General features: G+C 52.6%; 4 protein-coding genes across 5 annotated transcripts; 2 read left to right on the forward strand and 2 right to left on the reverse strand.

The window, feature by feature from the left end:
• Positions 1-1,043: 1,043 nt before the first annotated feature.
• AAFC00_002492 (uncharacterized protein) lies at positions 1,044-3,449 on the reverse strand (the record flags this gene model as incomplete). Of its 2 annotated transcripts, none has more annotated exons than XM_069341816.1 (4): positions 1,044-1,421; positions 1,478-2,337; positions 2,398-2,799; positions 2,861-3,449. In XM_069341816.1, the coding sequence occupies 4 exons, from the start codon at positions 3,447-3,449 to the stop codon at positions 1,044-1,046; spliced, it is 2,229 nt and encodes a 742-aa protein (XP_069198323.1). The 2 variants fall into 2 exon arrangements, with proteins under 2 accessions (XP_069198323.1, XP_069198322.1); XM_069341815.1 differs by having other exon boundaries at positions 2,861-3,347.
• Positions 3,450-5,520: 2,071 nt separating this feature from the next.
• On the forward strand, positions 5,521-7,206 carry AAFC00_002493 (uncharacterized protein; the record flags this gene model as incomplete). Its single annotated transcript, XM_069341817.1, has 1 exon — positions 5,521-7,206. The coding sequence occupies one exon, from the start codon at positions 5,521-5,523 to the stop codon at positions 7,204-7,206; it is 1,686 nt and encodes a 561-aa protein (XP_069198324.1).
• A 299-nt stretch (positions 7,207-7,505) lies between these two features.
• Positions 7,506-8,844, reverse strand: AAFC00_002494 (uncharacterized protein; the record flags this gene model as incomplete). Its single annotated transcript, XM_069341818.1, has 3 exons — positions 7,506-8,169; positions 8,227-8,678; positions 8,764-8,844. 3 exons carry the CDS (start codon positions 8,842-8,844, stop codon positions 7,506-7,508), a joined length of 1,197 nt encoding a protein of 398 aa, XP_069198325.1.
• Positions 8,845-13,073: 4,229 nt separating this feature from the next.
• Positions 13,074-14,770, forward strand: AAFC00_002495 (uncharacterized protein; the record flags this gene model as incomplete). Its single annotated transcript, XM_069341819.1, has 2 exons — positions 13,074-13,295; positions 13,370-14,770. The coding sequence occupies 2 exons, from the start codon at positions 13,074-13,076 to the stop codon at positions 14,768-14,770; spliced, it is 1,623 nt and encodes a 540-aa protein (XP_069198326.1).
• Positions 14,771-14,954: the final 184 nt, after the last annotated feature.

Raw genomic sequence — 14,954 nt, forward strand, 5'->3', positions numbered from 1 at the left:
ATTAAACTTCTACCACTGAGACTACCCTCCCTTACCTTACCTCACATACTGGTATGCCTTCCGTCCTCTGCACATGCTAGGTAGCTACCTCAATGGCTTTACTATCCCTCGTGACGGAAGAGGCAGCATTACAACTCATCGTCACAAGGCCGCCTCGGGGATAGATCATACATACGTGCATGCATATATGGATCCTTGCCCCTCCCTTTCCCCGCATTTTGGTTCGAGGTGTGTGAATTAGTGCACTGAGTGAGTGAATGAAAGACTGAGCGATAACCGAGTAAGCGAGTCAATAGAGTAAGCGAGTAAGCGAGTCATCAGAGTAAGCGAGTAAGCGAGTACCCAGCAACGGCCCTCACTCCCCTTGTCCATGACTGAATCCTGATATCTATCGCAGACTAGAAGGAAGTACTGCGTAAAGACAGAGATAAACATGTGCAGCGAGTGGGTGAGTGATCGTCGTGGGATAAGTTCTTCTTCTTCTTCTTCTTCTTCTTCTTCTTCTTCTTCTTTTAGAGATGACCAGGATGACACCTCGGAGACTGCAAGACGCAGAAAAGACAACGAAGAAGAAAAAGAGTGGGGGTATATAAATCCGCATATGTATTAATCACTACCTAAGTAAAGTAAAATGCCTTTCGTTTCGCTACTTTCCTCGTTTCGCTACTTTCCTCCAGCAGGAGTACCGACTGCTCCATCTTTTGATCATCGTGTAGTGGCTTTGACTGACAGGACTCACAAGAAAAGAACAAATAAAGCCTGGGTTGTACAAACTACACAGATTGCTGGTGTGAGCAGATAGGAAGAAAAAATAGAAAAGGGGGAGGGGGGATTGCGCCAAGACGTCCACGATTCGCTGATGATAAAACAATCCAAACAAAAATTCCATGCCCCTTTGCACAAGCTGGATCAGCAACCCAAGAACGTGCTCGAGGCACGAAGTCAGAGTGGCAAATTTGATCAGCAGGACCATGGCAAACCAGCGTCAATCGTCAGAAAAATCGTAATCAGAAAAGAGCAGTCTCGCGACTCTCTTTGCTTCTTCACTTCTCGCCATAGGCCACGGCAACCTCCTTCTTGTACTTCTCCAGGATGCCGCGTCTGTTCAGCTTCTGAGCAGAAGTGACAAGCTGGTTCTGGGGCGTCCATTCGTCGTCTGTAAGGACCACGCCCTCGATGATCTCAATACCGGAGAGGCCGCCCTTCTTACCGGCGGCTTGCAAGGTCTTGAGGACAACATCATGCATTTTCTTGTCATGGCAGAGATCCTCGAGGCCGCTGCCCTTGACGCCATTCTCGGACGCCAATTGCTTGAGCTGAGGCTCGTTGGGGACGATGATGGCGATGGGCTTGTTCTTGTGTTGGTCTGCATAGACACAGATGTTGCCGACAAGACCGGCAGATCTGTAGACTGACTCGAGCTGTGACATGGCGTTAGTGATGATAGCATTCAGAACAGTGACCATTGTACACATACCTTTTCGAGCGCAATGTACTCTCCGTTTTGCGTCTTGACCAAGTTCTTCTTACGGTCGATGATCTTGAGCTGTCCGAGCTTGTCAAACTCGCCGATATCTCCAGTCTTGAACCAGCCGTCTTCGGTGAAAGCCGCCTTGTTCTCCTCCTCATTGTCAAGGTAACCCTCGGTGACACCACCTCCGCGGATCCAGATCTCACCCTGAGGTGGGTTGTTGGTGGAGAAGTAACCAGCATCCTCAAAATCAACGAGCTTCATCTCAATAGAAGCAGGGATACCGCCAAGAGCCTCGTCGGTCCATGCAAGAGGGTCGGTGAGGGCACCCATGGCAGTGGTCTCAGTGAGACCGTATCCGCTGATCATGGGAGCAATGGCCATTGAAATGAAACGCTGCGTGTCCTTGGCGACGGGACCACCACCGTTCAGGCAGATCCTCAGACGACCACCGGTAGCCTCCTTGATCTTACTGAAGACAACGGAGTCGACGACGCTCGTACCAATTCCCGTGAAGGGAATGCCGGAGTGTTGCATCATCAGGCTCTTGGTAGTCATGGCACCCCAGAACATGTTGCGGGTGATGAGTCCAGCCTTGGACACCTTTCCGACAATGCCCTTCTTGACGGTCTCCCAGACGGCAGGGACACCGACAAGAATGGAGGGCTTGAACTCACGGATATCACCGGCGCAGTTTCTGACCGAGGCATCGGAGATGGTCTTGGGGTTTCCGTAACCCATGGTACCACCCCAGAACAGACAAGCGTTTTCGAAGACGAACTCCAGGATATGTGCGAGAGGTAGGTAGGTCAGTAGACCGTCACCGGGACCGAGGTAGGGACCGACGATAACATCGACACCAGCGACTGGACAATATGTGATTAGCCGCAATATCAAGTTCTACCTCAAAAAGACACAAGACTTACTGGCGGCGACGACGTTCTTGTGCTTCAAAAGCACACCCTTGGGAGCACCAGTGCTGCCAGACGTGTACATGATACAGCAGAGATCCTCGGGTTTCGGAGGAACAGGGTCGACGGGAGACTGCTCGCCGGCCTTGATGAGTTCGTCGAAGCTCTGGACGGACAGATGCGGATGGGCTTCCTTGAGCTTCTGAACATCGGCCTCCTTGACTTCCATGTAGCTGTTGTAAACGACGTGCTGGATGGCAATGTCACCACCTTCCTTGAGCGGAGCGATGAGTTTGGTGATGAGATGAGGATCGAGGAAGATTGCCTTGGCCTTGGTCTGCTGCAGGGAGTGCTTGAGACCCTCTTCTCCGAGAGTGTCGTATGCGGTGACGATGGGCATCGACTGTGAGGAAGCGCCTGTGTTTTTAGCATGTGATCAGTACAACGTCTACGTTATCCAGAAGAGAGCAAATCATACCGTGGGCGATTGCGAGCCACCAGGGGCTGGTCGAGGCGAAGATGTGCACTCTGTCTTCGGCCTTCATGCCGAGCGACCTGAAGCCGGCGCCGACCTTGAGGGCGAGCTTCTCGTACTCGGAGAAGCTGATGTAGTTGTAGGGGCTCAACTCGAAGTATGTCCACTTCTTGTCCTGCATCGTCTCTTTGCCGTCGATGACCTTCTTGACCTGCTTGGTCTCCTCGTGGGTCCTGATGAGTTTTCGGTGGCCGAGGGCCTTGGCATTGCCGAACTTGTTGGCGCTGCGGCGGAGGATGTCGTAGACGGTGGTGACATCGTCCGAGGGGATCAGGATGAGCTTGTCCTTTGCTGCGGGATGTCGACGGGGGATCGTCTCGCCGTCTTTTTTTGTGTAGCCCGAGGCCTCGACGGTGAAGGGGCCCTTCTTGTACGACTTTGGCTGCGGGACCATCGACTTGAGGTCGGCTCTGTTCATGATGTCGCCCATTGTGGCTTCGTTGGAGGGAACACTGTAGGCTGCTGGATTTGCTGAGATGTAGGGTTCGAGGAAGCTCATCAAGCTGTGGGCAGGCAGGCTGTCAAAGGACATGCGCACGTAGGCGTAGGCGTAGGCAGCAGCTAGTAGGCTGACGAGTGACAGCAACGACGACGACAACAAAGACAGGGATGTGGGTGGTGGAAGAGTGAAGTAGCAGAGTAGTACACAAGGTAATTATCGAGTGGTGAGAGTTAGGATAATACACCAAATCACAGATGCCGAGACATTGGGAAAGTGCACTCAATCTCTCACTCTATACGAGGAAGGTACAGGTAGGAGGACTCTGTTACTCCGCACAGGCCAAGCTGCGATGACCTCATCGCCGAGTTTGACCGTACCTTGAGGTAGGTAATTACCTTGCGCTTGCCTTTCGGAAACTTGGTATCCCGTGGGTAAACATGCTCGCTCTCTCTGCTGTCTTTTCCGACGAACACTACCAGCGGAGGTTGTCTTCGCATCATGCAGACGACGTAACGCTCGAAACAACCCTGCCATTCAGGTTGTCGCCACGCTTCATCACTTCGCAAGGTAAGGTACCTACTTGTAGACAGCAGTGAACATGGTCAAAGCTCCCTCTCGTTCCTCTTCATTGTCTCCAACCATCTACTACTCACACACACAAGCTTTTCGATCACCGTTGCCACAAGATCAGATGATGCCTCCCAAGACTTCGAGGCTTGGTACAGCATTTGGCGAGAACAACAGCCACTGGCTGGTGAGCATACAGTAGGTAGTAGTCAAAGTCAGGTATTGTAGGCAACCATCCGAGTCGAACCGTGTTCGTTGGGAACATGGCTACATCAAGTAGTTCAGATCATCCTCGTCGTCTTATCCGTTGCTTGTTCAGTATTTGGTAACACCAAGTTCCACGCAAAAGAGGCAATTTCTGCGAACGCCTCCCGGCCTCTGCGTTAATGCGTTGTCCGTATCAGGCATCGTGATTTTCTCGACATCTGTAGCATACAGTAGTATACAGTATTAAACTCGACTATATGTGTTTGAATTTCAACTGTACTGCATCTGGTGACGCAATACTGCTGCGTCTATTTCACGTAGATAATGTCATGCTCAAGTGAAGATGCAGTGATATCGTTTCCATCGCTCACACCCTTGACACAGCGCAGCCGCTCATCAAAGCTATGAATGACCTGTGAGTCTAATCATGGCTGTGTGCAGAGTCATCGAGGAACCTCAACGACCGAGTACATAGTGCTATGTGCCTCGAGGATAGAGAGATGCAGGGCTCTTGTATATTTATAATGGTAAAGTAGTACCTTCACAAGGCAGTGATGAAATGGGTAAGGTAGATTGAATAGATGGACAGGGTGACCACTACCCATTCTGACTTGACTTTCACTTCGCTAGATCAAGTCGAATACCCCATGTGTTACCCATTATATGACCGTTTTATCTCATGCATAGGGAGTTTACCACCGACCTCTCGAGTCTCTACACCCATTAGATTGCAATTCCTCCCACTTAACGAGGAGAACCTTAGGAGAGCACTGTGCAGGCTCTCAGAAGCGTTCTGGGCATTCTTTCTATCTGCATACAGTCCAAAATGCGACGATGTCAGGCCGGTCAGTCCAAACCTAGTGGTTCGGCGTGTGCCTTGCTCTGTCTTGCATGTTCATGTCTGGCTCTCCATAAATATTCTATCTATGACGAGGAGACGGGGAGGAATGCACAGCTAGATATACTCATTATGGACATCTTCGAGAGATTGAAGTGAACTGGAGTTAGCCTGCGGGTCTCTGCATTCCTTCTCTCTCGATTCTGCTTCTTTGAGCGTGGGACGCTATCTCGATGGATTCATGTTACTGGTCAGAAATCGTGCTTAAAGACACGAATCGGCATGTCTTTGGGAGAAGAAAGAGAGCTGAAGAACAAGAGATGTATTCACAGGGGGGACATGTCGAGTACGTTTGTAAACCACGGGGACCATTACCTTCGCTCTACTTATCGATAAGCCTAAACCAGCAGGCGGTGAACATGTCAGGCAGAACGTAAGAATAATTCTACCCCAAATTCTACAACATTTTTTTGGCTGCAGAAACACAACTTCCCACAAGACAAAAGCACATCCACCAAGCCTTCCCAGTGAAGCAAAAAGAAAAAAAAAATGTTCGCAGTCAAAGGCTGGAACGTGTCAGCCGCAGCGCTGAAAACACAAACCCAAGCGATCCCCAACATCTCGTCCAAAGCGACGGAAAGCAAAAAAGACAAAGACAACGGCAGCGGCGAGGGCAGCGAAAAGTCGTCGTCCAAGAAGAGAAAACGAGGGGAGCTCGCGGCGCCGACGTCCCAAGTGACGGATGAGAACGTGGGAGATCTGTGGGGCACGGCCATCGAGGGCAAGAAGCCCAACAAGAGGGAGCGCGCCAAGTTGAAGAAGCAGAAGCTCGAGGAGGATCTCAAGAACGGCGTTGTGCCCGACGTGCCCGAGGCCAAGCAGCCTGTGCATTGGAATCAGCAGGCGCCGACCAAGAGCGAGGCGGAGAAGGCGGAGAGAGAGGCCGAGGTCAAGAAGAGCAGGAAGGACAAGAAGGAGGCGAACAAGAAGAGGAAGGGCGAAGCCACTGGCTCTGCTACCACTACAGCGTCCTCGGATGCAGCGAAACAGGTCGCAGCCGGCGTCCCTGCCGCCATGCCCTCTCTCCCCGTCAACGCCAAACTCACTCCCATGCAAAGCGCGATGCGTCAAAAGCTCATCTCGGCACGATTCCGCCATCTCAACGAAACCCTGTACACAGCGCCTTCGACGACCTCGCTCGATCTCTTCTCTCAGAACCCCGAGATGTTCGACGACTACCACTCGGGCTTCCGCCAACAAGTCACGACCTGGCCCGAGAACCCCGTCGACAGCTTCATCCGCATGATCCGCGAGCGCGGCACAGTCAAGGGCCCTAGATCCCAAAAGCAAATGTTCCGCGAGAAGAAAAAGGGCAAGGAAGTCGAAGGCGACGGCGGCGAGAAAGCAGGCGACCCGCTACCGCGCACGCACGGCACCGCCATCCTGGCAGATCTGGGCTGCGGCGACGCGCGCATCGCTCAGACCCTGACCGAGTCCAAAGACGTGACCAAACTCAACCTCAAGATCCACTCCTTCGACCTGCAGAGCCCCTCACCCTACGTGACCAAAGCCGACGTCGCGAACCTGCCTCTGGCGGACGGCAGCGTCGACGTGGCCATTTTCTGCCTCGCGCTCATGGGCACCAACTGGATCGACTTCATCGAAGAAGCCTACCGCATCCTGCACTGGAAAGGCGAGCTGTGGATCGCCGAGATCAAATCGCGCTTCGGACGCGTAGGTGGCAGCGACGGGCTCAATGCCAAAAAGGGAAAACCCGTCGAGCACAGCGTAGGCAACAAGAAGAAACTGGCCGCCCTGAAAAAGAAACAGGCGCAAGAGGCGCTGATCAAAGACGAGCGCGACGACGACGAGGCCCTGCGCACAGAGGTCGACGAAGACGCCCCCGCCCTGTCGCGCGAAGAAACCGACGTCTCGGCCTTCATAGAAGTGCTGCGCCGCCGCGGCTTCGTGCTCAAGAACAACGAATCGTCAAGCGTCGACCTGTCGAATAAGATGTTTGTGCGCTTCGAGTTCATCAAGGCCGCGGCGCCGGTCGTGGGCAAGAACTTTGATCCTGAGCAGGACGCCGAGAGAGCGGCTGCCAAGAAGGGAGGGGAGACGTGGAAGCCGAAGGACAAGAAGAAGTTTATTGAGAATGATAGCAGGGAGGACAAGGGCCCGAGTGTCGAGGATGAGGCCAAGGTGCTTAAGCCTTGTTTGTATAAGATCCGATAGTCGGGTTCTCTATTTCTTTTTCATAGCTCATTGTGAGTGTCGGTGTATGCGATACCTGAGTCAACGACGACTTTGTCTCTTCTCACTTATGTGTATCTCGACTTTCGCTTTGATGTGTGCTGTCTCACCTTTTCCCCGTGATTGCGCTCAGTCAAGGACCAGGTTTGCGACTTGGCTAGGCCACGAAAAGTTCGAACGGAGAGGTCAAATACGCTTCTGCTTCTACTTGGAGAGGGGATATCATATTAGATGCGCAGTTGGCATCGCAGCGTCTCCAGAACCCCGGAAAGAAAAAGAAATCAAGCCATGGTATCAACATTGACCCTCCACCCCCTCAGATCATCCCTGTAAGGATTATCAAACTCATCGACCTCGTTCGAAGACTTAGTCTTGTTCTTGTTCTTCATCATGTTCTCCAACTCGACTCTCCTGGCCTGCTGATGAAGACTCGTGCGCCCGGAGAAGATGCCGTGTTTGCCCAGCCCTCCGGCGTGCGGCGTGCTCCAGTCGCCGCCGCCGTAGCCTGAAGTGCTATGTTTCGAGTCCGTCGACTTGTGGTAGCTGTGGTGGCGCTGATGACTATTCGTAGACGAACGTGTGGGGCTTTTGGATCGGGGGTGCCGCTGATGGTCGTCGGGGGCGAGATGGGCCGAATGCGTCGACGTCTGGTCGTCGGCGTCTTCTGCGGATGCGTGGGCTTGCTTGTCTTTGTCGTGCAGGTGGCTGCCCCACCCGTCGCCGCCGGAGAATATGTCTTCTATGCAGTCGTCGGCTTTGAGCTCGCCAGGCTGCGCGACCCACGACGCTGCGAGGTTGCGGCGGTACATGTCCTGCATTTCGCCGGCGTCTCGCGATTTGCTTGATAGGGATGGCATGTGCCCGATGTCGTCTATGCCGTCGGGTGCTTCTTGCGCCATGACACCTGTTATACCGCCGAATACTGGGGCTGTCTTGAGAGGTGGACTGGGAGGGGATTAGTTGAGTGGGAGCTAAGATATGGTTTGAGGGAAGCGGCATTACGCATAGTAGTTGTGGTCACCCTCAATGTGCTTCATGTAGATGCCAACCTTCAGCGTGCTGTTGATCTTGCTGTCTTGCATGAGATATCTCCTCGTCACACCTTCCTCCTCGCTTCCTTGACTTTGTTCGCTGGCATCGACGTACTCGGCCAGATTCAACTTGATGTTTCCCAGATTCAAGCGCTCACCCTTGCCACCGCTGGAATACTCCTGCAAGACTTCGAAGTTGATCCATGACTCCTGCAGCATCTGGTCCTTACCAACGAGCAAACGGACGGGGATTATATTCTCGTAGCCAAAGTCGACCTTGTGGTCCTTTATGGCACATTTGCCGGTACGACCGCGGTGTTCTGCCGCCGTTGATGCTGGAAGATGCCATTTGACAAAACAGCAGCCAGAGACCAGTGGCACATTATTAAGGTCGATGACGCGAAGGGTCAATTCGAACCGGGGCTATAGTATCAGAAAAGGCATAAGTACACAATAGTCCTTGTTACGATTGACACCTTTCTTCTGGACATTTGATTGATCTGCGTACCCGTCTAGCTTTGGGGACTTGTATGTTACTCAAGGTCAGCGCGTGGGCTCTCAAGACCTGCGACGGCTTTGGCATAGACATGGCGCATAATCACCGACGACGCGGGGAGAATGTGGAGGAGGAGTGGAATGATGAGTAGAAGGATGAGTAGAAGGACGACAGGTCATGCTCACCAAAGGATTGCATGCTGCTGCTGCGTGATGCCGCAAGCTGGTGTGCTGACTACTTGGGTTTTATCATTCGCGACTGTTTCCTGTTTCTTTCTAGTCCGATTGAGCTCTCAACTCGTTCGATTGCCGGTCCCACCGCTGTGCACTATGCGCTTTTACACGCTATATGCGGTATTTTATCTGGCAATAGCAATAGCGGGTCTGGATGCACTGAGGTGCCGAGAAGTGAGATCGGATCTGTCGGGTCCGCAACAGGCTCCTCGGTTAGTAATTGCACCCTTGCCAGTCTTCTGCTATCCCATTAAAGCCTAGAAAGGCGGCCCAAAACAGTAGCAGGTTCTATATGCGGATTGGTGCGGGTAAGAGTGCTGCGAGGTCAGTTACGCTAGGTACAGTACAGAGTAAGCAGCAGGGGGGCCCCATAGTTGTTCTACTTTTGGAGACCCTGATTAGGTAATGATGCCTCAGGTCACAATTGAGTGATCCACAGACTGCGGCTTTAACATGTGAAGCAGCCGATGACGGTTTGATAAGATATTGATGATTAAGGTAAGGTACTGTTTTACCGTGAAAGGCACTCCACTCAGGGTCGAATGCCTCACCGAGTACAAGGCAGCAACTGCCAAGGTTTCAATCCAGCCCTATCGAATCTCGAAAACATGACGTCCAAAAGTAACAATTTAGCTTCATCCAGGGCCGGCCTCGATTTTTGATGGAATCGGAGATGTGTATACATTTATTTTGGGCACAGAGGAAGCTGGATAACGAGAGAAAGTCGGAGGGAGATCTTTGTGTGAATGTTGTCGTCCTCAACTGCAGATGCGTCTATCTGTCTGAGATGCCACCTGCGTCTTCTCATACGTCAAATTGCTCCTCGAGCTCGTCCGACCTTCCAGCAACGGCGCCACCAGTCATCCGAGAGAATAGTTCCTGAGAATGAACAATCTGCCGGGCAACAGCATGGGGCCGAGTCAGAGAAGCCGAATACTTTGCGCATCCGTAGAGGACCTAGAAGTGCCAGAAAGCCTCGCTTCCGGGAAACAACTGCGAGGCTGCCCATCGCGAGTCTGAATGCCGATACTGAAGTCATCGTCTTGCGAGATTTGCCCAGTGATATTCACTTCAAGATCAATGGACCACCCAAAGCTGTGCAGCAAGATGAACTGTCAAAAGACCATGCCGAGATCGAACCCGCCTTGACCGCAAAAGACATTGAATCTTTTGCCAGTAGCAAGACGAAGAAGCCCTTGCAGAAGGAAGTCAACGCCTCCATTGATGCCTCTCGATTTGTCGAAGCCGAGGTCGTCACAAAGCAGCAGTACGAAGACAAGGTCAAAGAGCTGGTGACATCGTATAGTATAGGCCAGCTGCGCAAGTACGCACTTCCAAAATCGACACGAGCAACGAAGGCGCCTCAAGTTGGTCCATATCCCCCCGAAGCCAAGGGTCTCTCGATTTCCAGTGTAAAGAGGCAGCTATCAGCCACCCAATGGACCCCGCTCACGGGATCGCGTGCCGTCCCCGAGAGAGAACGGCTTCCTTATGGGAGATATGGCTTGGCTAAGAGGCAGGCAGCCGAGTATATATTGCGCGACTGCTGGAATGTGCGCATCGAGGATGAGCTGAGTGAAGTGGGGGAGCTCAACATCTATCTGAGACCCATACAGTTAGACCTCTGGCTCAACAGTACCTCGGAGGCTGTCAAAAGCGTCATGCCTTCGAGCCGCTATTACCAGAACTCCAAACTTCAGCTTCTGTCTTCAGAAGGCACTCTGCGACTCACTGGTCCCAAGGCTGAAGTCGAAGCCATGGCAGGCACCATACAGGAGGCCTTTAAGAACAGCGGCCATTTTACCATTGACTTGAACACTGTCACCCTTTTGTTGCCTCAAAGCACTAGCTTCGACACGATATACTCGACTGCTCAGCTGAGGGAAATAATGTCTCTCACCAATTCGAACATCATCTACGATAAATCGGAGAACAAGGTAAGAGTCACCAACTTCGACAAGGACAACATGCGCGATACCTTACGCTTGCTATATTCTCTCCTACCTGTCCCGTCACGCAAGACTATTTCCGAAACTCTCCAAATGCAGCAGTCCGAAAAGCAATTCATGATGTCAATGCCTCGTGTCAATGGTCTGCCGTATCGTCATCGCTCAGAGCATCTTGGTCGCCTGGTACAGGTCGCATCTAAAGCATCCAGAGGAAGCGTCAGAATTGATGACAAGAGCGACAAGCCAGACTCGAAGCAGGATGATCGAGAGATGATGGTCCAGACATTGTCCAAATGCATACCATCTTCCCCACGCGAGGCCGTGAAAGGTCTTTATGTGTCTGACCAATACTGGAATGCTGAACCCGAGCAATTACCCTGGAAAGCCAGGATAGGACAATTGCTCCGCCCCATAACTGGCCCTAACCCGGTCGTCGCTGATGCGCCTATCGTCTTGACGCCAAAACATGATGCTGCAGTGAGTCCGTCTTCAAATTCAAAGTTCATGCCAAGTTTTCCTGCGAGCCTCGGGGCTCTGTCACAATTGGGCCTGCTCAGCAACCCCGTCGGAATGGAGTCGCCAAGCCAAGTGGTGAAACGGAGGCAGATGATACGTCCGCCGGTGCAACTGATAGCAAAGCTGACGCCCTCGCCCTTTTCTGACCTCGGCCCGCTCGCAACGAGTATGTTTCCTGAAGTCACACTCAAGTTTCGGGAGGAATTGCCCGTCAATGAGCATGCTACACAAGCCCATCAGCCGTCCGGGCCCCCAGAGTTGAAGTTTGTCGGTATGCAAGCTACGCTGGCGCACGAGATGGTGGATGTAGCCCTGCCAGATCAGTCAGTGGATTTGCGTTTCGATCGCAAATTGGTGTTGAAGAGTAGACGAGCCGAGGACGACGCCCATATCAAGACCTTCATCTCTGTAATCATCAACAGCGAGAAATCCAAGGAAGGGGTCATCCGTGCACCTTCGACGCTGACGCTTGATCTGCCGACCTGGACGCTGAAGGCACCCGTGGTAGATGGGTTCGATGACTCGGAAGCGGTACAGACCTTGCAAAAGAAGTGGGAGAGTCTCTCGAAGAAGCAAAGTGCCAGCATGACGTACAACTTCGCGGGCTTCGAGTACAGGGAACGCAGAAACATTGATCCCGCACAGGGAAGCCTTGCCAAGGATGCATACTTCTCGCCCGAGCACGTTCTGAGAGTTGAACACGTCGAGGGAGGTATCATGTTTGGAAAGAGGGTGCAAGCGACTATCTTATCGAAGCAGGAACATGTGCCACTTCACCGGACCATGTCACGCAGAGGTGAAGCTGAGCCTGCACTACTTCGCACCGTGTTGCCCATGCCTGCCATCTTCAGGAGCAAGATCGAGACATCGGCATCGGAAGAGACTGGTCCCAGAACAGAGCAGAGATTGGTTCGCACTACATTGTCACTTGTTGACCTTATCGATAGGGTGCAGCGAAGGGAATGGAGACTCAGTCCCACGGTTCAACAGAAGATCAAAGTTTCCAATGCCCGTCGACAACACGATGCCAAAACAAAGTTTGTGCAGGGGGAGCAGAAGCTGTACAGATACGCAGACCGAAGTGAACGACCTGACAAGGATGGTGGAATAGAGGAACCTGACACTAAAGTCGAGACAGCGGATGATGTCAAAAATACCCTGATTCCAGAGGCATGAAAGAACGAACCATGGCTGAATCCCAACGAGTGATGAGACTCGACATTTCACATTACCCACTCAACTCTGTACAATACTTGTATATATATGTGTGTATCTATGTTTCAGCTCGTGCAGCTGCGAGATACCTATACTCACTATATGTCTCTAATAGCTCTCACGGCATGGAGTATGACGGAGTTATAAGTTCGAGGAAGGTTCGGGAAAGAGTCGCGGATCGCTATTGCTGACCACCGGACTTGGTCCGTGCGGCATATCCCGGGCTACAACTTTTGTTGCTCCGCCATTGCCATGAATTAATTCCCATCCTGATGATTGAGGGAAAGGCTTGATATACATAGACATACAGCGATCCTTGTTTAGATTCCATTTGCCAGCATCTCGTCCCTTTTCTTTTGCCAGTGCTGTCCTATTTCAGATAGCCTTCATAAAACCACAAGCATCCACAATGAGTCTGGCCTCGCCGGCTCTGCTCTCAAAGAGCGCTGCTGCTGCAGCCCCACTACGACTCCTCGCATCAACCAGACACAGCAATTGTCCATTACATCAGGAAAGAAGCCCCAACACAAGGTCTCTCTATACTCACAATGGAAGCCATCCATTGTCGCAGCGTCATTCGACCATGGGACAGAAGAGCGCCTCGATGCGCAAGGTCAGGACACAGGCAAGAGTCAGTAGTTCACCCATTATCCTCATCATCGTCATCGTCATGATCACCTTGATGCTAACAGACATAAATGACAGTCATTCCATGCAACCAGCACAGCCCGCGCAATGAAGGATCCCTACGCCGCCCTCGGAGTGTCGAAGGGTGCCTCGGCCGCCGAGATCAAGAAGGCCTACTACGGCCTGGCCAAAAAGTACCACCCCGACACCAACAAAGATCCTTCCTCCAAAGACAAATTCAACGAAGCCCAATCAGCCTACGAGACGTTGTCCGACCCGAAGAAAAAGGAAGCGTACGACACCTATGGCAGCTCTGCCTTCGATCCCTCTGGCGGATTCAACCCTGGCGCCGGCGCCGGTCCCGGTGGAAACCCCTTCGCTGGCGGAGGCTTCGGTGGATTCGGCGGTGCTGCGGGTGGAGGTTTCGGTGCCGACTTCAACTTCGAGGATCTGTTCTCTGCATTCGGAGGTGGCAATGCGCGAAGAGGAAGAGGCGGCAGACAAAACCCGTTCCAGGAAGAAATTCTGGTCGGCGAGAACATCGAGGTGCAGACCAACATATCCTTCATGGACGCTGCCAAAGGCTGCAGCAAAGACATCCACATCACCCCACTGGTCAAGTGCAAAACGTGCGATGGGAACGGCTTGAAAAAGGGACAGAGCCGAAGCCAATGCAAGAGCTGTAACGGAAGCGGTACGCGGGTTCACTTTATGCAGGGTGGTTTCCAGATGGCCAGCACATGTTCCGCTTGCGGCGGCCAGGGTGTCACCATCCCCAAGGGCGGCGAGTGCGGAACCTGCAAGGGAGACGGCGCGGTACGCGAGCGCAGGACAGTCAATGTGGACATTCCCGGTGGCGTAGAAGACGGCATGAGGTTGCGCGTATCGGGCGAGGGTGATGCTCCGCCCACCGGTCATGCCGCCAACCCAGGCGCGCGCAGCACGAAGGGAGATCTCTACGTATTCATCCGCGTAGCACCCGATCCAAAGTTCAGTCGCCAGGGTTCCGATGTTCTCTATACCGCCACAATTCCCCTCACGACGGCCATTCTCGGTGGCCAAATCACAATCCCCACACTCGACGGCGAAGCAATGGTCAAGATCGCGACAGGCACGTCGACTGGTGACCGTATCACTTTGTCTGGAAGGGGCATGAAGAAGCTCTCCTCCCGCCGCGCTGCCAACGGCGACTTGCGCGTTGAATTCAAGGTCCAGATGCCCAAATATCTTTCCGTCAACCAGCGCACAATTGTCGAGATGCTAGCAGATGAGATGGGCGACAAGTCAGCGAAGCGTGTCATGAATCTCGGAAAGTTGAAAGAGGACATTGAGAAGACGAGCGAAGGCGGCAGCGAAGCGGATTCGCATAAGAACGAGGGATTTCTCAAGAGCGCCTGGCATAAGATGACGGGCCAGCATGACAACCTCGATAAGGAAACCAAGGACGGCGAGGGCGAAGATGAGAAGAAGAAGTCGTGAGACTGCGAGTCTCTGCTAGGTCGAACAGTTGAGTTTGTTCTTTCTTCTCCCTCTTACCCACCGTTCTCCCAACTTTTTCATCACATATTCGCAAGAAACACCAGGCATGTACAAAAATCATCACCTCATTGTATAACAGATATCTTTTTGGACAAAACAGGGAGATAAGAGGTTTCCTCTGGCG

This window comes from Neodothiora populina, assembly GCF_041146345.1.
Source record: "Neodothiora populina strain CPC 39397 chromosome Unknown canker_contig_15, whole genome shotgun sequence".
Taxonomy (NCBI): Eukaryota; Fungi; Ascomycota; class Dothideomycetes; order Dothideales; family Dothioraceae; genus Neodothiora; species Neodothiora populina.